This window comes from Onychomys torridus, chromosome 20 (genome assembly GCF_903995425.1).
Source record: "Onychomys torridus chromosome 20, mOncTor1.1, whole genome shotgun sequence".
In the NCBI taxonomy this organism is placed as follows: Eukaryota; Metazoa; Chordata; class Mammalia; order Rodentia; family Cricetidae; genus Onychomys; species Onychomys torridus.
In genome coordinates, this window is record NC_050462.1 from 46,213,215 (window position 1) to 46,236,163 (window position 22,949).

A 22,949-nucleotide genomic window follows, 5' to 3' on the forward strand; every position below is an offset into this window, starting at 1 on the left:
CCCCAGGTTCCAAGATCTATAATATGATATTGCATGTAGTCTACTTACTCTCCCTTAGGTGGGATAGTTTAAGTCTTCCCTTGTTTCAGATGAACTACTTTTGTCTTTGGCTTCCTTTTAAATGGAGATGATAAACCCCGTCCTCAGTCTCACCTGTTTTGGGATCCAAACACCCCCCACCCCGTGACTGATGCTTACTTCTGTGGCGCTGGTGCTTGAAAGCAGGGCCTTAGCATGGTCCAGCTATGTCCCCAGTCAAAAAAGGGAACTAAAATAGTTTTTGTTGTCTTGTTTTCTAGTGTTGGGGTTCGAAGTCAGGGTCTTGCACACGCTTAACGCGCTCTACCATTGAGGTACATTCTCAGCTCCACCACTACGTTTTGTTTTGTTTTTCCTACGACTACATTTTAAAACGTTGTTCGTGCCTACAAAAGCTTGACAGCGCACAATTTGAAATCTTTTTAGAACTTTGGGGACTGACTGTCAATCATTTTTACCTTAAAAAATTGTCACGTCAGAATCTTATTCGTAAAGAAAGAGTTACCATTGGCTTGCCCGTAATAACAACAACAACAACAAAACCGACGTAGAAAGGAAAGAAAAACCAGAGGGAACACAGTTTCGATGGGAAGACGCAGTCCAGGAGGGCCTCGCCCATGCTGGTTTCCTATTGGGCAAGCTCTCCATCCATCTCACTTGTAAATAAACCGGGGACGGAAGCCGGTTGGGTAAAGGGTGGGTTCTTCCTGTCGCCATTGCTAGGGGTGGGGGTTGTCAAGAGGCGTGGCTTTGAGGGGCGGGTCTCGCGGCTGATTGGCTGCTGGCGCCGCTTATCGGGGTGGGGGGGCAGTTGCCGAGGAGGGGCACGTGAGGAGGCGGCGGCGGCGGCGGCGGCGGCGTGCGGCACCCATGGCGGGAGGAATCAAAGTGGCGGTCCGCTCGGCCGTTGGTCCCGGGCCCCGGTGCTGGGGGGCCGGGGGCGGTGGGGTCGCCTGGCTGCTCTTAGTCCTCTTCGGCGGCGTGGTCTGCGGCTCAGGTACCACTCGGGCGGCCGCTGCGGGGAGGGCGGGTGCGAGGGCGTCCGTTTTGGAAAAGTGGGTTTCTCTCCGGGGCGCGGCCCGTTACTCGGCGGCGCGGCGCGGGATGCCGAGGGGCACGCTTCGGGGGAGCCCGGGGAAGGGAGGGAGGGAGGGAGGGAGGAGGCCTGGCCTGGTGGCAGACGCTTTTAGGGGCTGACTGCGGGGTGCTGCTGGGTCCCCGGGGTCGCTGGTTTAAACGGACCGTGCAATGTGTCGTGAGGACGCAAACGCCCCGCGCGCGCACGCAGCGTGCTCAGAACACCCCGACACGGCGGGCTAGGTTAGGCTTCTCCTAAACGGTTTCCTCCAGACAGGGTTCCTCTGTGCTGTCCTGGCTGTCCTGGATCTCGCGCTGTAGCCCAGGCTGGCCTCGAACTCCCGCCTCCCAGTGCTGGGATGAAAGCCACCAGCCGCACGGTGACTCTGCTCTTGTGAAGACCCTCCTCCAGAACAGCCCTGGGATGGTTATCGTCCAGTTGCTCAGAAAAGACAGCCGGGCCGCCGGCTTTGAGTAGGGCATCCTTTTTCCTGAGTTTATTCCTCCTTTTCAAGCACGTTCATTTCGTACCTGCTGCTGGGACTGGGTAGGAAACTTAATGTTAAAAAGTTTGTAAGAAATAGGTTATTACTGTTATTACTTTTTACTCCCGTGTTAAAATTAGGGGACGGGAAAATAAGCGATGTTTGCAGACTTCCACTGGAGGGAGTAGCAACTCCAGAAAATAATCAGCGCTTATGAGCACACGTTATGTGCTCATAGCGCCCCCTTCTGTTCCTGCCTATCACTCGCTCTCGTTTGTGCCTTAGTTTAACACACCCCATAGTATGTTTGTTCAAAAGGGACTGAAAACTTCTTTTTGCGAAGGGAGTAGGTGTCCAGGAAGGGCACTTTGACAGATGCAGGGCCTAAAGGCCTAGAATATAGCATTTGGAAGAATTAATATCTGAATGAACTTTTGAAATGGGGCCATGGGTTGTGGAGGGCAGTGGTGGCGCACGCCCTGTCCCAGCACTCGGGAGGCAGAGCCAGGCGGATCTCTGTGAGTTCAAGGCCAGCCTGGTCTACAGCGGGAGATCCAGGACAGCCAGAGCTGTTACACAGAGAAACCCTGTCTCAAAAAAACCAAACCCAAACAAAACAAACCAAGAGCCATAAGCAGTTCCCATCTTTGAAGTTTCTTTCACAGGGTACTGGGGATTGAAACCTAAAGCAAAAAGCCAGGCTTAAGTGGCGCACGGGTTTAGTCCCAGCACTCTGGAGGCCGAGGTAGGTGGATCGCTTGAGTTTGAGGTCAGCCTGAGCTACAGAGTGAGTTCCAGGACAGCTGCCTCGAAACAAATAAACAATAAAAAAGAACCCTAAAGCAACTTTTCTGCCTGCTTGATTCCCTGCCCTTCATTTTATTAAGGCAGGGTCTTATCGTGTTGTTCAGGCCGCTTCGGGAACTCACTGTGTAGTTCTAGCTAGCTTGCAACTCAAGATCTTGCTGCCTCATCCTCCAGAATTCTGGGGTCACAAGCATCATCACAACCAGGCTCCAAAGTTCCTTCTGGGAGGGTAGGCTCAGGGCCTTTGCAGACAAGGAATCTCCAGGGACAGCTCAGGGAATGATGACCCGATTGTGTGTATCAGCCATAGAGAGAGTCGCTGTGGTGCACGCCTTTAATCCCAGCACTCGGGAGGCAGAGGCAGGTGGATCTCTGTGAGTTCGAGGCCAGCCTGGTCTACAGAGTGAGTTCCAGGACAACCTTGTTACACAGAGAAACCCTGTCTTGAGCATGTGTAGGCCAGAGGTTGGTACCTGTTGTCTATTTAAATCCCTGTCTACAGTATTTTTGGGACAGGCTCCCTCACTGGGCCTGGATCTTAAGAGATTTGGTTAGAGTTGGGTCTGTGAAACTAACAGTGGACGGCAGCAACTGACTCCATTGTGTCAGAGTGTGTTCTCCACCGTGTGCTAGGATGTATACACAATAATGGTGATGATGAAATTAAAAAGAGATCTCTGGGGTTAAAGTCATATTTTATATTTGGATTTTGGAGGATACATTTTAAATACGTTTTTATTTTACTAATGTTGGTAGCAAAGCTGAGGATTGAACCTCGGGCCTCAGGCAGTCAATGTTAGTCTCTACCACTGGACTTCAGTTCTAGCTCTTGTAGTTTAGGTTTGGAACAGGGTCTCACTAAGGTACCCCTGCCTTTTTATTTTTAATTTATAATTTGTATTGGTGTGAGGTGAGGATCTGGTTTATTTTTCAAATAATCATTTGTTCCAGCATGTCATTTAATGATACTTTACTAAACCCACTTATTGAAGATGATCGGTTTTACAAACAGCTTTATTACATTTGTTCTTTGACAACTTCATACGTGTGCTGTGTGTCTGTCTGATTCCCTTCCCCCCACACGCTCTCACCCCACTCAGCCCGTGCTCCCCCCCACCAAGTCCCTTCCTCATCCATACATTTCTGTTTGCTTTGCCCCCGACGTTAGCTGGGGCCATCGCTACCGTCATGGATTTGGAATTACCTAGTGGAGCCTAGGAAGATGGCAGCTTTGGGGCTAGCTGAATGACTGGGTTAAGGTGGAACTTTGATTTTCTTTGGAGGAGGAGTGCAGTTGTCCTGGTTAGGGTTGTCCTTGAAGTGATGAGACACAACCTGCACTTGACATCACTGTCTGTTATGGAAGGAAGTCAGGGCAGGGCCTTCAACCGGGCAGGAACCTGGAGGCAGGAGCTGATGCAGAGGCCATGGAGGGGAGCTGCTGACTGGCTTGCTCAGCCTGCTTTCTTATAGAACCCAGGACCACCAGGTCAGGAATGGCACCACCCACCATAAGCTGGGCCCTTCCCTGTTAAATCACTAATTAAGAAAATACTCTATATTCTCGTCTACAGCCTGGTCGTGTGGAGGCATTTTCTCAGCTGAGGCTCCGTCCTTTCTGATGACTCTAGCTTGTGTCAAGTTGCCATAAAACTGTCCAGCACAGCAGTTAACCTTTTTATTGCAATTTATTATTTATTTATGAGTGTGGGTGTGAGCATGTGTGCCATACAGCTTTCATGTGGAGGTCAGAGGACAACTTGGGGGAGTCGGATATCTTTCACCATGTGAGTCCTGGGGACAAAGCTTCAGGCTTGGTGGCAAGTGCCATTACTTGCAGAACTGTCTTATTGGATATGTGTTTAAGATATAATGTTGGGCAAGTGTAAGGCCCTGGGTTCGATCCTCAGCTTGAAAAAAAGATATAATATTGGAGAAATTAATTAATTATTTTCTGTGTGTGAGTGTTTGCATGTGTGTCTGCACCATGTGCATGCCTGGTACCATTGAGGCCAGAGGAGGGCATCAGATTCCCTAGAACTGAAGTTACAGATGGTTATAAGCACCATATGGGTGCTGGGAATTGTTTGTTTGTTCTCTGGAAGAGCAGCTAGTGCTCTTAACAGCTGGGCCATTTCTCCAACCCTCACTGCACAACTAACTTCCTTCCTTCCTTCCTTTATTTATTTTGAGGCAGAGTCTCACTATGTAGCCTTGGCTGGCCTGGCGCTTGCTGTGTAGACTAGGCTAGCTTCAAATCCACAAGAGATCCACCAGTCTCTGCCTCCTAAGTGCTGGGATTAAAGGAGTGCCACACAGTGCACTACCCCATTGTAGAATTTTAAAGTTAGAGTAACTTTTCCTGGCATTAGATTTTCAAGTGGCTGGTATTACCGACACATTCTGTGTCTCACTACCCACTTGATGACATGAATGGACTTTCACAGGTGAGAGGATGGTTACCAGTCAGTGTATATTGGTTTGGCAATGGATGGTTTTACTTGGAGTTTGTAAGTAGACTGCACTTTGTTTTAAAGAAGTGATGGGTTCTTGTTTGACGTGTGTGTGTGTGTGTACATGTGTGTGTGTGTGCGCGCGCGTGTGTGTGTGTACGTACACGTACATGTTCATGGGAGGCCAAAGGCTAACATCACGGATCTTTCTCAGTTATTCTCCATCTTTTTTTTTTTTTTTTTTTTTTTTTGAGACGGGGGTGTCTGTTACATGTTATGTAGTCCTGCCTGTCCTGGAACTCACTCTGTAGACCAGGCTGGTCTCAAACTCAGAGATGCACCTGCCTCTGCCTCCCGAGTGCTGGGATTAAAGTTATGTTCCCATTCCTGGTTCCATCTTTTGAGACAGGGTCTTCAACTGAAAATGGAGCTCACTAGTTCAGCTAGACCAGTGAGCTGACCAGAGAGTGTCTGTTGCTGGCCCCCAGTGCTGGGGTTACAGATGCATGTTGTCATACCTGGCTCTGTGTGTGTGTGTGTGTGTGTGTGTGTGTGTGTGTGTGTGTGTGTGTGCTGGCTGTGTGTATGTGGTGTGCGCACATGTGCATGGGTGTTTGGGTATGTGTATGTCATGATGTCTGTGGAAGTCAGAGGACAGTCTTGGGTGCTGGTCCTTCATCTTCCATCTTGTTTGAAACAAGATCTCATTTGCTTTTGCTTACAGCAGTCATGGACCTCTAGGGGTTCCATCTCCAACTCCACCTTGCTGCAGGAGCACTGGGATTACAGATGTGTACTACTGTGCCTGACATTATCTAGGGTCGGGAGATTTGAACTCAGGTCCTCATGAGTGGCCAATGCTTTACCCACTTCAAAGTTAGTCTTAGTTTGGAGTTGAGGTTGTCTCTCAGTGGTCGAGTTGCCCAGCAGTTTTGTAGCAATGTACATTGCTTAGCATGTACAAAGAAAGCCCTGCGGATTCTCAGCAATGAAAAGAAAAATTCGTCTTAGTTTTACTTAAAACCATTTTGGCTAGCAAAAGATGGCCCAATGGGTAAAGGTGCTTGCCCGTCAAGTGTAACGATCTGAATTCAGCCCCTGAGAGCCATGGATGAAGAGAACTGACTCCTAGAGGTTGTCTTCTGGTCTCTACACCATGGCAGAGTAAATAAATACCCCACCAGAGGAAATAAATAAAACATAATAAGGAAATTGTTTTTAAAAACCCGTTTTAGCTTGGTGGGCATTCATAGTTTTTGTTTTTGTTTTTTGTAGCCTTAGCTGTCCTGGAACTCGCTCTGTAGACTATTTGGGCCTCACTCTCACAGAGATATCCTGGCCTCTACCTCCCAATTGGTGGGTTTAAAGGCATGCACTACCACTGCCTGGCAAAAACAAATATTTTTTTAAGTTCTTCATTATATAGAAATTCACCAAAGAAATAGTTAGAATAGAGGTTCTGGGTTTAATCTCTAGTACCACAAAGGAAAAAGTTATTTAAATGTTTGTGTCAAAGAAGATAGGTTGGGCAGGAAGTTGGGGGAGAGTGGTTTCTCTCAAATCTTGTGAGAACAACTATAAACTGAGGCAGAGTCTTGTGGTTTGAATCCAAAGGGTGATGGATAATCACTGGCTGGAGCAGACCAGCTGCCCTGTAGTCCTTTGTTTAGTGCCTGTTAGTGGGCTCTTGAAAACCCAACCAAGCCTCTGCCAGTTCTGTCCATTCTGCTCAGCAAAGGGATGGAGGAAACCTTCAGATAGGTCATTGTAGGTCACCTTGTCCCGTTGTAAGGGAGGTAGAGTATTGATGGTTAAGGTGGAATTGGTTTAGGTGTGGGGCTCACAGACTGTTCTAGCTGTGTGACTTGGGAATTAATTTTCCTTAGACATCGGTTTCCTTGTCGGTAAAATAGAGATTATGAAAATGCCTACCACATAGCATTGTTGGGAGGGTTAAGTGAAGCAGACAGCATTCTCTGTGTAAAGAAACACTTAGAAGTAGTTTTTAGGGGGCTGGAGAGATGGCTCAGCAGTTAAGAGCACTGGCTGCTCTTGCAGATGACCCGGGTTTGGTTCCCAGGGCCCAGAACCACATGTGACTCCAGTTCTAGGGGATCTGACGTCCCCTCTGGGCACTGTGCTCACATGGTGAGCAGACACACAGGTAAAACATAGATACACATAAAATAAAAAATTAAAAGTAGCTTTTATTATTTTTCTGAGTTAATATTAACTATCTGTGATAGATAATTAAAGGTTGAGTGTAAGTCAGTGACAGCATATGTTTAGTGTATTTGATATCCTCTAGTCAGTCATAAGCAAGCATACATGTGAGTGAGTGTGTGCACACACAAATTGGACAGAGATCAAAGTGTTTTATTTATTTCTTTCATCTCAGGTTTTCTTTTTTGGTCTGGTTCATGTTTAAGCCCAAACTTAGTAAAGTGGTTAGTTTAACTCTTTTTCTAATATGAGTTATGGTTATGAGCTTGCTCTGTTATGTTCTACTTAATTCTTGTTTCTTTTTTTTTTTTTTTTTTTTTTTGCATAAAGCTGGAATTGATGTGGTCATGCTTCAGGAGTCCCAAGTTGATATGAATTCCAATCAACAGTTCTGTTATAAAAATGTGCTTATCCCAAAGTGGTATGATATATGGACACGGATACAGGTAAATGGCAGCCCCTTCCCTGGGGTATCTGAGCTCCCTTTACCAGCTGAGAGTAGTGTGATCCTGAGGAAAACGTTTGTCCTCTCTGCTCCTCCCTCTGCAGTGTGCACACTCAGGCCTCTTTTGAAATGTCTTGTGCCTTCTTTGGGCTGGAATCTGCTGTGCCTGTTTGAATGTAAACTCTTGTCTTGTGGTTCTCATTGGTTTTGATTCTGTGAGAGAAGTTTCCCCTGGTTAGAATGACTCTGGACTCTTATTTCATAGCGCTGTCAGGCAAGAGTTTTGGCTGTAGTAGTGATTGAACAAAATCAGCCTTTTGGAGGCACTGCAGTAAATGTGCAGAAAATGTGAGGAACACTGATGAGGGCGTTTGCTGTTCACATCAACACGTGAGAGCTGGGCTTGCAGGCTTTTTAACTTTTTCTTTTTGATTTTCTGATACAAACTTCGTACTGTATCTGGGGCACATTATAACCAGCATTTATCCATAATCAGTGATCTGTGTCAATGTGTTGAACTTCTCAGCCTGCCATTATGGAAACATTTCCAGTTTTCTGGGGCTCTTTATGACTGGCAATTTTCTTAATATTCCAGATCCTTGCTTTGTATGATCTCGTGCATAAATAGCTGTGTTGATACTCTTTCTGCTTGGGATCTCCTCCTCACCCCCACCCCCCTTTCTGGCCTAATAGTGATTCAGACCATGTTAACAAGAAATTGTGGCAGCCGCCTGCCTCTATTAGAGCAGCGTCATTTTCTAAATCATGTTTTTGCTGCATCTGTATATTTCCAGTAAGGGTTCTTAAAATTATGTTTATGAAAATTTCTTATTTTTCATCCTAATTTTGTCTGTGTTACAGGTCCGGGTAAATAGTTCCAAATTGGTCCGAGTCACCCAGGTGGACAATGAGGAGAAGCTGAAGGAGTTAGAGCAGTTTAGTATCTGGAACTTGTTTTCTTCCTTTTTAAAAGAGAAGTTGAATGACACCTATATTAACGTGGGTCTGTACAGCACAAAAACCTGCCTCAAAGTTGAGATTATAGAGAAGGACACCAAATACAGTGTCATTGTGACTCGGAGTAAGTCTCGCCTTGGTTTTTCTGACGGAGTCTATAATGAGCTGGGACAGAGCTTGGAGGGTATAAATTAGGCAGAAAAGTCAGTCTAAGACAACTCCATTTTGTTTTTGATTACCAACTTGGCTGTACCGTGGCTCTAGCCAGCTATGGAGACTCCACCACACATAAGTCTCTAGGCCTGCGCAGGGCGGTGGTAGTGGTGCACGCCTTTAATCCCAGCACTGGAGAGGCAGAGCCAGGCGGATCTCTGTGAGTTTGAGGCCAGCCTGGGCTACAGAGTGAGTTCCAGGAAAGGCGCAAAGCTACACAGAGAAACCCTGTCTCAAAAAAAAAAGACTCTAGGCCTAGAACCAGAGTCTCGCTCACTAGCCGGCAGGTCCTCAGTTGGTCTGGTCAGCACTACTGGGGCCTGTCAGATGTTTGTGTCTGTGCCTTCAGGAGGCGTGGGTTTCAGTAGCTGGAACTTTTTTTTATTTTAATTTTTTAAAAATTAATTAATTATGTAAAGATGTGCTGTATCTGTTTTACCTTGCCTGCCTAAGGCACGTGATTGGTCTAATAAAGAGCTGAACAGCCAGAAAGAAAAAGCCTGGTAAACATTGTGTGACTGTATGAGGTGATGATGGCATCATGTTAGCTCAGTCCAGTGTTTCCTTTTTTCTTTTTTTAAATCCTTAATAGAGGAAGCCAAAATCAAAATAAGATATTCAGGAAGATGCAGGATAGACAGAAACCTAGCAATGTTTTCTCTTTGGGAGAATGCCCAGGACTTGTGTGATATCTCTACTGCCATTTAATTGGGCTATTTGCTTTACTGTAGTTGACCAGTAATACTAATGTCACCTTTTATAATACCTTTAACTGGCTCTTCTATTAAGCAAAAATTTCATTTGTTTCAGGATTTGACCCTAAACTCTTCCTTATTTTCCTCCTTGGACTTATGCTATTTTTTTGTGGAGACTTGTTGAGCAGGTAGGTGTGGACTTGGTAAGACACTGACATTGTTTGACTTTTATCATAAGAATTATAAGTACTGCCATTCCCTTTTCCAGGAGCTATGTGGCTTAGATGTTGCCTGCTTAGATATTTTTTAGACTTATTTATTTTGTTTGTTTGAGATAAGGTTTCACTATTCAGTGCTGGCTGGCCTAGAACCCAGTATGTAGGCCAGACTGGCCACAAACTTCAGCTGTCTCTGCCTCCCACGTGATGGGATTAAAGGTGTGTGCCACCATGCCCAGCTTTTTTCTTTAAACGTGTATCTGTGTGCCCCTGTCCATGTGTGGTATGTGGTGAGAGGGCATTGGATCCCCTGGACCTGGAATTATAGGCGTTGTGCCTATAATGAAATTGCTGCCAAATTATACATTGATGGGTTTCATACTGTTCAGATGTAAGGAGACAAACATCAATTACTTGTCCACTTTCTTTTTTTAGAAACCTACCAGCTATGCTAGGTAAATTGACATGCTCTAATATCAAGGCCCACTCTCTGAGATAAAACTCGTACTGAACACTGCCAAAGCAGTGAGAGCCTGAAACTAGGAGAGCCGTAAGCCCTAGAGGGAGCCAGTCGTGCTGTCCTGCTGAAAGAGGACTCGTGGTGACAGGGGCTTCACTCAGCCTGTGATTGACACACAGATCCACAGAGGGGAGGGGACTCTGGAGCACTCATCCTTAAATGGGGTGTCTTCATCAACTCCTCCCTCAAGGCTCAAGGATCCTGAGGAAGAGGAGGTGAGTTTGTAAGAGACAGGTGGATGATCCCAAGACACAGCAAGGGTGATGGCAGTATTAACAGGTCCTACACAGATTCCAACCACTCAAAACCCTGGCACTGAGAAGGGGAAATGGTTACAGAGTCCCACCATAACCAAGAAACTGTTTGCAACTGATAGCTGCTGGGAAAGGGAACATGCGTTTTCTCTAACAGTGTCACTGGTGCAACAGCCACACACGCCCAGGAGTAGTTGACCAACACAAAAAGGACTCTTTGGGGTCTTTTTGTTTTTTGTTTTTTAGATTTATTTATTATGCATACAGTGCTCTGCCTGCATGTATCCCTGCAGGCCAGAAGAGGGCACCAGATCTCATTACAGATGGTTGTGAGCCACCATGTGGGTGCTGGGAATTGAACTCAGGACCTCTGGAAGAACAGCCAATGCTCTTAACCGCTGAGCATTCTCTCTAGCCCCTTGTTTTTTTTTTTTTCCTCGTATTTTTGTATGAAAAAGATTTAAATAAGAAATATACAGATAAGTAAATACTGAGTGAAGGTTGAATCAACATTAAGTTCATGAGTGAAAGGTAAACAGTTGAAATTTGAAGTTGAGTTATGTTGGCCTTGAGAGAAGTTGTTCTTTAGTTTGGGACTCACATTCAGGGAAAAGTAACCTTGGAATGGCAGTAGTATCTGTCTGTCCTGGGTAATCGGCTCCATTCACTCTTCAGTTTCTGCTTGGGTTTGCTCTTGTTGCTTCTCTCTTCCTAGACAAGCTGTCCAGTTCCTCAGAAGAGTTATTTTGTTTCTTTTAAAAATGTTTTTATTAGCATGTAGTGATTGTATATGAGGATGGGTTGCATTGTTGACATGCCTGTACATGTACATAATTAATTTTGATCATGTTTATCCCAGGACCCAACTAGCCATACTTTTTTTTTTTTTTATTCTCTCCTATATTGCATCCCCACTGTGGTTTTCCCCTCCCTCCCATTCCTCCCATTCCCTTCCTTCCACATCCCCTCCCCCCACATCAACTCCTCCTCCTCCTTTCCCTTCAGAAAAGGGCAGGCCTTCCAGGGATATCAACCAAAGATGGCGTGCCCTCATGAAGGCTGGATGCTGCAACCTAGTAGGAAGAAAAGGGTCCCAAAAGCAGGCAGAAGGGTCAGAGACGGCCCCCACTCCCACTGGGAGGAGTCCCACAAGAGGACCACGGTACACAACCATAACACACATGCAGAGGACCTAAGTCAGACCCGTCAGGCCCCTGATTGTCGGTTCAGTCTCTGTGAGCCCTTGTTAATTGGTTCTGTTGGCTTATTTCTTGTGTCCTTGACCCCTCTGGATCCTACGATCCTTGCCTTCTTACAGGATTCCCCAAGCTCTGCCTAATGTTTGGCTGTGGGTCTCTGCATCTGTTCCGATTAGTTGCTGGATGAAGCCTCTCTGATGGTGATTATGCTGGTTTCAGGACTACAAGTACAGCAGAACAGCAGAGTGTCATTAGGAATCCTTTCTTATTTTTATTTTATGTGCATTGGTGTTTTGCCATGGGTGTCCAGTCCCCTGGAACTGGAGTTACAGACAGTTGTGAGCTGACATGTGGGTGCTGGGAATTGAACCTAGGTCCTCAGGGAGAGCAGTGGCTTAACCACTGAGCCATCTCTCCTTTTTTTTTTTTTTTTGTGCCTATCATGTTTGGTTCCATCCTTGGTCTCTGGGTTGTCCAGGCTCCTCCAGTTCCTGACCCTCCAGGCAGTGTCTGGTGTGGGCTCCCTCTCGTAATGTAGGTTTCAGTTTGGACCAGTCATTGGTTGGGCACTTCCATGAGTTCTGTGGTGGAAGGTTTTGTGGTGGGGTTGGTGTTGCAGTCAGTCCCTCCCCTGGAAGCCTTGCCTGGTCACAGAGGATGGCCGGTTCCGCATCCCTCATTGCCTGGAGTCTTCACTGGTGCCACCCTGTGGGTTTCTAGGAGTTCCCATTGCACTAGGATTCTGCCTCACCTCCAAAATGCTCCTCAATTCCAGTCGTCTTTCCCAGTACTCTTCCCCCAAACCATCCTGTCCTATCCCCACCTGCCTCCAGTTTACCCATGGAATCTGTTTCCCCTTCCCAGGGAGGTCCATGCATCCCCTGGGCCCTCCTTGTTACTCAGCCTCTCTGGGTCTGTGGACTGTAGCATGATTATCCTTTAACTTTATAGCTGATAGCCACTTATAAGTGAGCACATACCTTGTTTGTCTTTTTGGGTCTGGGTTACCTCACTCAGGATGATTTTTGTCTAGTTTCATCCATTTGCTTGCAAATTTTGTGATGTTATATTTTTTTAACAGCTAAGTAATATTCCATTGTGTATATGTACCACATTTTCTTTATCCATTCTTTGCTTGAAGGACACCAAGGATGTTTCTAGTTTCTGGCTGCTATGAATAATACCACAGTGAACATGGTGGAGCAGGTGTCCTTGTGGAGGTCATTTGGTATGTGCCCAAGAATGGTATAACTGGGCCTTGAGGTAGATTCCCAGTTTTCTGGTGAACCACTGCATTGACTTCCACAGTGGCTGTTCAAGTTTGCATTCCCGCTAGCAGTGGAGAAGTGTTCCCCTTGCTCACATCCTTTGCAACATAAGCTGTCATCTGTGTCCGGTGCGGGACCCCCCCCCCCCAGCTGAGGACCGAACCCAGGGCCTTGTGCTTGCTAGGCAAGCACTCTACCACTGTACTAAATCCCCAACCCCTGTGTTTTTGATCTTAGCCATTTTGACAGGTGTAAGATGGAATCTCAGAGTTGTTTTGATTTGCATTTCCCTGATGGCTTAAGTATGTTGAATATTTCTTTCTTTCTTTGGCTTTTTTGAGACAGAGTTTCACTGTGTAACAGCTCTGGCTGTCCTGAAACTCACTGTGTAGGCCATGTTGGCCTTGAACTCAGAGAACTCAGAGATCTGCCTCCTCTGTCTCCCGAAGTGCTGGTGTGCACCACCAACCACCTGTGTTGAGCATTCTTTAGGTGCTTCTTGGTCATTTGAGATTCTTCTGTTGAGAATTCTCTGTTTAGACCCTACCCCATTTTTTGATTTGATTAATTTGGTTTATTGAGATCTAGTTTCTTGAGTTCTTTATATATTTTGGATATTAGCCCTTTGTCAGATATAGGGTTGGTGAAAATCTTTTCCCATTCTATAGGCTGCCTTTTTGTCCTTTTGATGGTGTCCTTTGCCTTATAGAAGCTTTTCGGTTTCATGAGATTCCATCTATTTATTTATTTTTTTTTTTGGTGTTTCAAGACAGTTTCTCTGTGTAGCTCTGGCTGTTCCACCTACCTTTGCCTCTCAAGTGCTAGGATTAAAGACGTGCACCACCACTGCCCAGCGTGGTTCCATGTATTAATTGTTGATCTTAGTGCCTGCACTGTTGGTGATGTGTACAGAACACATCCTGTGCCAGTGTGTTCAAGGCTATTCCCTACTTGCTCTTCTATCAAGTTCAGTGTGCCTGGTTTTATGTTGAGGTATTTGATGGAGTTTTGTGCAGGGTAATAGATAGGATCTATTTAGATTCTTCTACATGTTGACATCCAACTAAACTAACAACATATGCTGAAGATAACTTACTTTTTTTCCATTTTATATCTCACTTCATCAAAAGTCAGATGTCCATAGGAGTGTGGGTTTATGTCTGGGTCTTCGATTTGATTCCATTGATTGACCTGTCTGTTTCTATACCAATACCATGCTGTTTTTACAACTATTGCTCTGTAGTACAGCTTGAAATCTGGGATGGTAATACCTCCAGATGTTTTTTTATTGTACAGGATTGATTTAGCTATTCTGGGCTTTTTGTTGTTCCATATGAAATTGAGTATTGTTCTTTCAAGGTCTGTGGAGAGTTTTGTTGGGATTTTGGTGGGGATTGTTTCAAATCTGTAGATTGCTTTTGGTAAAATGGCCATTTTTACTGTGTTAATCCTACAGACCCATGGACGTGGGAGATATATCTTCTGATATCTTCTTCAAAGACTTGAAGTTTTTTCACACAGGTCTTTCACTTGCTTGGTTAGAATTTCCCCAAGCTATTTTATACTGCCAGGCAGTGGTGGCACACACCTTTAATCCCAGCACTCGGGAGGCAGAGGCAGGTGGATCTCCATGAGTTCGAGGCCAGCCTGGTCTCCAAAGTGAGTTCCAGGAAAGGCGCAAAGCTACACAGAAAAACCCTGTCTCCAAAAAAAAAAAAAAAAAAAAAAAAAAAAAAAAAAAAAAAAAAAAAAAAAAATTTATACTATTTGTGGCTTTTGTCATGGGTATTGTTTCCCTGATTTCTTTCTTGGCCCATTTGTCATTTGTATATAGGAGGGCTACTGATTTTTGAGTTAACCTTTTATCCAGCTACTTTGCTGAAGGTGTTTATCAGCTGTAAGAATTCCCAGATAGACTTTTTGGAGTCACTTAAGTATACTGTCATATCATTTACAAATAGCGATACTTTCCAGTTTATATCCCCTTGATCTCCTTTTGTTGTCTTATTGCTCTAGCTAGAACTTTGAGTACTATATTGAATAGATAGGGAGAGAATGGACAGCCTTGTCTTGTTGCTGATTTTAGCAGAATTGCTTTGAGTTTCTCTCTATTAAATTTGATGTTAGCTAAAGGCTTGCTGTAAATTGTCATTATTATGTCTAGGTATGTCCCTTGAATCCCTGATCTCTCTAAGACTTATCATGAAGGGTGTTAGATTTTGTCAAAGGCTTTTTGTTTTGTTTGTTTGTTTTTGAGACAGGGTCTCTCTGTAGCTTTGGAGCCTCTCCTGGACTAGCTCTGTAGACCAGGCTGGCCTCGAACTCATAGAGATCCATCCACCTGCTTCTGCCTCCCGAGTGTTGGGATTACAGGCGTGTGCTATCACCGCCCAGCTTTTTTTTTTTTTTTTTAAGATTTATTTATTATGTGTACAGAAGAGGGTGCCCAATCTCATTATAGATGATTGTGAGCCACCATGTGGTTGCTGGGAATTGAACTCAGGGCCTCTGGAAGAGCAGTCTGTGCTCTTAACCTCTGAGCCATCTCTCCAGCCTGTCAAAGGCTTTTTCAGCATCTAATGAGATGATCATGTGATATTTTTCTTTCAGTTTGTTTGTATGGTGGATTACATTAACAGATTTTCCTGTGTTGAACCATCCCTGCATCTCTGGGATGAAACCTACTTGATCATGGTAGATGATCTTTTTGATGTGTTCTTGGATTTGGTTTGCAAGTATTTTATTGAGTATTTTTGCATTAATGTTTATGAGGGAAATTGGTCTGTAATTCTCTTTCTTGAGTCTTTCTGTGGTTTGGGTAGCCTTATAAAATGAATTTGGCAGTGTTCTTGTTTCTGTTTTGTGGAATAATTTGAGGGGAGTATTGATATTAACTCTTTGAAAGTCTGGGAGAATTCTGTGCTAAAACTGTCTGGCCCTGGTCTTTTGGTTGGGAGATTTTTCTATTTTAAGATTTTGGTTTTTTGAGACAGGGTTTCTCTGTGTAGCTTTGCGCTTTTCCTGGAACTCACTCTGTAGACCAGGCTGGCCTCAAACTCACAAAGATCCGCCTGCCTCTGCCTCCCAAGTGCTGGGAATAAAGGCATGCGCCACCACCGTCTGGCGAGATTTTATTTATTTATTATTTATACAGTGTTCTGTGGAATGGGCATCAACTCCAGTCCTAAAGTGCTGGTTCCTCCTACAGCAGATTTTTGATGCACTGCTGCAGTGTGCTCATCCTGACTAGGTCAGGAGTGCTGCACACAGGGTCCACAGCTGAGAGAGACTGTTGGTGGGTGTTCTCCCCTAGCCTCTGCACAGCCCAATCTGGCACTGCGAAGGCTACCCAGCAGGAAGGAAGCCTCCAACCCCCCTCAGCTTGATTTTTCTGTGCCCCATGTCTATAACGTGGTGGATTTGAAGAGAGATGGGAGATGGGAGTGAGATCTGAGAGGACCTTGTTGATACTGATCTTCATAGTCTGTCAGCAGCGGCATCAGCCTAGAGTCCCGCAGCTTTACCAGTCACCTTGTTGTGATTTCATCAGTGCTCATTTGGCCTGCAGTGTCACACAGTCAAGAACAATACCTTTCTCTGCAGGAGTCAGCTTTTCTACTACTCCACCGGAGTGAGTGTGGGAATTGTGGCCTCTCTGCTAATCGTCATTTTTATGCTCTCCAAGTTTATGCCCAAGGTAAGTGGTCCAGTTCCTTCTAAGTCTTTTAGGACATGTTGGATAGCTGGAGGGATAGTCTTGTAATCTTAGAATACAGCCGTTTGCATTAATGGCCGATGAGTCAGCGTCTGCCCTCCTCTGTGATTCTGTAAAGCACTTGCATGGGAAGACCTCGAGCCTACAGACTCTATTTGAAATCGTGCTCAGTGGGAACTGAAGCCACTTTGTTTTCTAATTGCACACTTAGGCCTTCCAGTTATTAGCATCTCATCTTCCTGGTGTTCCTTGCAGACTGTTCCTTTTAGGTAGTATAAAGCATATCTTTTTAAGAGAAATGTTTTTATGCATTTTGAGTAGGTGGAGTTTTAAGAAAAAAATCACCCATTTGCTTTTATAAAAGTCTTGTAACTTTTGCTTTCATTTTACTTTGTCTAGAGAAGTCCCATTTACGTCATCCTGGTAGGAGGCTGGTCCTTTTCTCTGTACCTCATTCAGCTAGTTTTTAAGAATTTACAGGAGATATGGAGATGTTATTGGCATTATCTTTTAAGTAAGTATTGGTGGCTTGGCTTTCCTTTGTTCGTGTTGATAGGCTGTTGGTTAATTTGATTGTGAGAAGACATTGCCCGCCAATAAAGAGGGCTAACTTGTAAATATTATAATTTCCTACTATTTCTAATACTACATCTTAACATCTTTTAAATTTAGATGCTGTTGATAAGAATAAAACTTTAATTTGCTGATGTTTATTTCTACATTAAGCAAAATTAAAAACCTTTAAATTGTCTTTATTTAATGTTAATTTAAATAATGCTTGGAGACCTGGAGAAGTAAGACCACTGTGAATCTTGTAAATAGTAAGAATCCTTTGATCGCCAGGTGGTGGTGGCACATGTCTTTATTTAATTCCAGCACTCGGGAGGCAGAGCCAGGCAGCTCAGTGAGTTTGAGGCCAACCTGGGCTACAGCGTAAGTTCCAGGACAGGCACCAAAACTACACAGAGAAATCCTGTCTCGAAAAACCAAAAAAAAAAAAAAAAAAAAAAGAGTCCTTTGATCATGAGGATAGAAACTTTTTCTTGATAGGAACTCGATCTATTATTTGAGAACATTACTATGGTTTTTTTTTTTTTTTATTTTGGAGAGTTAAAATAGACTATTTTAGAAATATTCACCATGTAGCTTTTTAAAAGATTGAGTTTTTAGTTATGTGTGTGGGTATGTGCAGTTGAGTGCCGGTGCCTGGAGTCTGATCCTCTGGAGCAGCCGCGTGGTGCTGGGAACTGCACTCGGGTCGTCTGGAAGAGTACCGATACTCTGGACCTGCGCCTCTCTTCAACCCTTGTTATGGGAACCACATTTGTTACACAAAGGATAAGACATGTATGCACATGAAGTAGGGACACAATAGAGTACAGATCTTGTCTCATCTGACCCGTTTGGGTCTAGTGAACTGCTTTCCGTGTAATAGTTGAAAAAGAATGTCTTCTGCTGTCTCCTTTGATAGGCTACGTCCTAACAGTTGGACTCATGAGTTTTGCAGTGTGCTACAAGTACGGGCCCCTGGAGAATGAAAGAAGCATCAACCTGCTGACCTGGACACTGCAGCTGCTGGGCCTGGGCTTCATGTACTCCAGCATCCAGGTCCCACATGTTGCTTTTGCTCTTGTTGTCATTGCGCTGTGTACCAAGAACCTGGAGTACCCCATTCACTGGCTGTACATCACCTACAGGTGACTAAAGGCAGTGCCGTTCTGTGTTGACTTGTGAGGTGTGGGTACACTTGCAGCACAAGGACATAGAGCTTTTCTTGGGAGCCTTTGTGAGTTTCCACTCTTGTTCTTTCTCCGTTGAGTCTATTTTCTTTCTTTTTTTTATAAAAATAAAAGCATCCAGTAAAGTGTCACATGTTCCTGTTACCACTAGGTGGTGCAAATTATAGGTGTTTCTGTTTTTAAGCCTAGGCCTCAGGTTCAGGTTTCAGATCATCTCAAACTGACTGCCAGATTGCTCCAAAAATCCTAATCTTATTTTAAGATGTAATTCATAGCATGTTATCCTTGAAAAAAGTAAATATGGAATGGTCCTTGATTCTAAGGTTGTCAGTGGCTGTTCCATTGCAGGATAATTAAAGTGGAACCTTTAGTTTCAGAAACTGAATTTGCAAACCATATTATGACATCATTTTGTTGTTGTTTTTCCATTTATTGGAAAATAAATACTTGTCATTTATTGGAAAATAAGTGAGTTTGACTACTCTGGTTTTTCCCTTAGTTTGGTATATCAGGAGTGCGCTAGCATGAAGGATGTGTATAGAAGAGAGGTGGGGTGATGACTCCCAATGTTTAGTCTTGTTGGGTGTGTGCTTGGTCTTCTGAAACTGTGGAGGTAAGGATGGATATGGATTACTGATTAATGATTCGTGATGTATTTTGGTGAGCACAGAAAGATGTGTAAGGCAACAGAAAAGCCTGTCCCCCCTCGCCTCCTGACAGAAGAAGAGTATCGGATACAAGGAGAGGTGGAGACCCAGAAAGCTTTACAGGAGCTCCGAGAGTTTTGTAATAGTCCAGAGTGCTCTGCCTGGAAGACTATATCTCGGATTCAGTCTCCAAAAAGGTAAATGCTTGGCCTGATAAGCCAGGTATTTATGGTAGTTAATGACCATGAGTTCTAACAGAGATCATATTTCTAGATAGCTGTGTTATATTTTGCCCTTTGATTATTGCTAACCTAGGAGTAGTCAAGAGAAAGTTATCTGTGTCATCATGTTTTAGAAGTAATCTATTTCCTGTTTCCCCAAGGCATTAACATGTGAAGACTTCAGTACTATATTTAAGTGAGGCCCTTGTAAGTGTGACATAGATGTTGTACTTATTTTTTATATTTCAGGTTTTTGAGATGGTCCATGTAGCCCTAGCTGTCCTGAGTTGCCCCCTGGCCCCCTGTGGTTGGGAGTGGTTGTATGTGAAGTTTTAATTTGGAATCATGGTAGCATAAAGTTTATGGGGCCATAAATGCAAAGAGCTGTAGTGTCCCAATCTCTTATCAGGAATATGGTGACCAAGGGGACCTTAGCACTTCGTAACTAAGGACAGGGAGCCACTGTCAGCAGCAGGAGAATGCCAGCATGTTGGCTTATGAGCCCAGCCTTGTTTCCTGCTAGTCCTTCAGTCTCTATGTCTGCTAAAGCAAGAACAGGAATTTCGGTTAGATTCGGTATCATTTGAACTGCAAGCATGCTGAGCCTTTCAGTCTGTTCTTATTTTGAGAGCCATTCTGGAAGGACAAGCAGCTTCTTAATGAGCAACCCTCTCTTTTGCAGATTCGCTGACTTTGTGGAAGGTTCTTTTCACCTCACGCCAAATGAAGTTTCTGTTCACGAGCAGGAGTATGGATTAGGGAGCATAATTGCCCAGGATGAGGAGCTGTCCTCAGAGGAGGAAGGCTCAGAGTACCCTGCTGTCACCCAGAACAGCTTCCTGACTTAGTTGGGAGTCGGTTATTTTCATGTAGACTGGTATGGTGCCTTGACGGTCCATGTGTAAGTGCTGTGCGATTTCCCAGGCTTGCACAGAGGCCTGAAGAGGGTGCAGACGTTCCCTACTGCAATCAGAGGACTGGGTGTGTCACCCTGGCAGTGCTTTGATGGTCTCCAAGGGACCCTGAGGACAGAATGGAGGAAGGAGCGAGTGCTGTGGTCGCTGGATTCTGACAGTTGAGCTATTGGTCCACTTTGCTGTTCCTGAAGGAACTGGTTGGCCACAGCCAGCATGATATTCTGGCTCCTGTTTGAAAGTTCACTGAATGATAGTGACTCTGTGACTGTGACAAGCCTTCAGAAATTAAGTGCAGTAATGCATTCAGATCATGGGCTGCATCTCCTGAAGAGAAATCTACAGATTTGAGCCATTTTTACTTGTCTGCTTCTGTTCCAGGGGATCTTTAGGTTAATCTTTGATTTAAGGAAAAGTAGATGGTTGCCTATCTTGTTTTTTAAACAAATTATTTTTTTAATGCAGCAAATTCATATTTTAGAACCCATAAGTGCTCCAGAGTGACAAACTCTATTGACCCCCAGATATTTATTGGTATAGATCTCCATGAAAATCCCTGAGCTGTTGTGTTGAGCCTTGAATCCTCATGAATCTGCTAGTCTGGGTTTCACTTAGATTAGAAAGCCTCCTGTGGTGCTGCTTTGTTTAACATCTGCATTTCCTCCCCACAGCTGGCTCCGACCTGGCTCCGACCTGTGCCATGTATGCAGTTTGGAGTCTGTCTCCTTTCCCCTCTTCTCTGCTCCCTTCCTCCCTAGCATGGAGGTTCCTCTCCTTCCGACCATTTTGTTTTGAGTTTAGAGTCTCTCTGGGCCAGGGTCTTACCTTGTAACTCAGGTTGGTCTGAAGCTGTCCTTTGACCAAAGCCTGTCAGTGCTGGAATCTTAAGCCTGTGCTGCCATGCCAAGCTGCTGCTTTTTTTTTTTTTTTTTTTTGGAGACAGGGTTTCTCTGTGTATCCCTGGCTGTCCTGGAACTCACTCTGTAGACCAGGCTGGTCTCGAACTCACAGAGATCCTCCTGCCTCTGCCTCCCAAGTGCTGGGATCAAAAGTGTGTGCCACCATGCCTGGCATGCCAAGCTTCTTGCCTTATTTTTTATATATATCCCTTTTATCTTGGTTCCTACATTATAACTAGGGAGAGAAGTCTTGTTTACCTCTTCTTCTCCATCAGATGTCTTACTACACAATCAAGAAACTATCCCAGGGCTGGGGATGTAGCTCAGTGGTAGAGCGCTTACTGGCTCAGGATGCAAGGCCCTGGTTGGATCTTTAGCACCAGAAAACAAAACCAACCCTACCTCCTTGTCCCTGTCTCCTCTTCCATACCCATTCTGTTCATTCAGCCTTCTCATCACCTCCATGTTCCCAGACTGGTAATTTGTAAGTCCTGAAACCACCTGTTAAGTTCTTTATATGCAGTTGGTTATGTAGCTGCCGGACAGACTTTGCCTGGCACATAATAGACCTTAAGGTGATCGTCCTGCCTCTGACGCTCATTCAGCTGTCAGCATCAGACACATTTTCCCTGAATTGACTGTCCTTATTTACAGTTCAGAATCCCTTGCCATTGCAGATACCCTTAAAAGCTAATGGTGTCCTTTATGAGGGAGCAGACTCCCAAGTTTCTGCCGTTTGCTTGGTTCTTTCATTGTGATCTTCACCATCACATTGGAAGAAGTGTGTGACTTACTTGTGTGACTCCTTCAGCCGGGAAGGTAGGTGCTGACTCAGGCATACAGCATCAGACTCGTTGTCTTAGGATCACCGAGAAGGAAGATTGTGTTTTCAAGAATATCTTAGGGTTTCTTCAGATCTGCTAATTTTGAAAGACCCTGGGCTCTACTGCTAGCATCCAAAATGCCGGCTGAGTCGCATCTCCAGGAGGCCAGTGGGTTATTTAAACCATTGTTCCCCATAGCCTTAAATTGTCCTAAAGTGACAACTACCTCAACTGGTGGAACGTGAAACAGGAGAGACGGGAAGGGAGCAGTATCTGAGCAGGTGCCGTGGGTTACAGCTGCAGAGTACAAGATGTCTTGGTGAATTAGGAATATGGTAGAAACCTGACCCTTTTCAAAGAACCGTCACAGCTTCTGAAAAGGTGGGGATGAAGCTCAGAGGTGGTACATGCTTGTCTAGCAGGCACAAGGCTGGAGTTCAGTTCTGGCCTCACAAAAACAAGACCCATCGCTAACAACAAAAGCCCTCTAAAACACACTGTTTGGAACCTCTTTTATAGAAGTTGTTGCCCAGTATATTTTAGTGTAAAAACCAGTTCAGTGTACAAGTGGCATTAGGTTCTGGAAGCCCTTGGTGCCTTTCCCCACTTAACTCCCTGAGGATGGCAGCTTGACAAAGGGGAGGGATGAGAAGTCACTGTGAATGACTTGCTCTCCTGGGGGGGAACCCCAGTGAAGTACAGATTTCATTTCAAGGTCGTTTGTCTGATGAACTGTATTTGAGTTTGGGGTGAGCAAACCCAGCTCGCTTTGTGACCCTGCTGCGTCTGGGAGTTGGAGAACTGGGTGGTGTGAGAGCTGCTTCTGTGCTGTGTGCCCTGCCTGCCTGCGTGTCTGTCTGACGGGCGAGCTGGGCACTGGAGCCGCAGCTGCACCAAGTCAGCGTCTTTGCTCAGCAGCTGTCGAGCCACAGATTGGCTCCAGGGCTCAGGGTCTTCATTGGAAATCTATTGCTTCTAATGGGTCTGACCTGAGTTTATAGAACATGGCTGCCATTAATGAAAACATAAGAGGCAGTTGGCATGAGAATTGATACTGTCCCTTTCATCATTAGAACATAATGACCAAAGCAAGAAAAAGATGTAGCAACTTCGATGACTTTGTTGCCTTGAAATAGG

General features: G+C 44.8%; 1 protein-coding gene across 1 annotated transcript; it reads left to right on the forward strand.

Annotated features, from left to right (window-relative positions):
- The first annotated feature begins 903 nt into the window (after positions 1–903).
- Nemp1 (nuclear envelope integral membrane protein 1) lies at positions 904–20,998 on the forward strand. The gene is made up of 9 exons (XM_036169939.1): positions 904–1,036; positions 7,415–7,530; positions 8,391–8,610; positions 9,510–9,582; positions 16,457–16,550; positions 16,968–17,082; positions 18,040–18,265; positions 18,978–19,151; positions 19,858–20,998. Exons 1-9 carry the CDS (start codon positions 910–912, stop codon positions 20,021–20,023), a joined length of 1,311 nt encoding a protein of 436 aa, XP_036025832.1. The 5' UTR covers positions 904–909; the 3' UTR covers positions 20,024–20,998.
- The last annotated feature ends 1,951 nt before the right edge of the window (positions 20,999–22,949 follow it).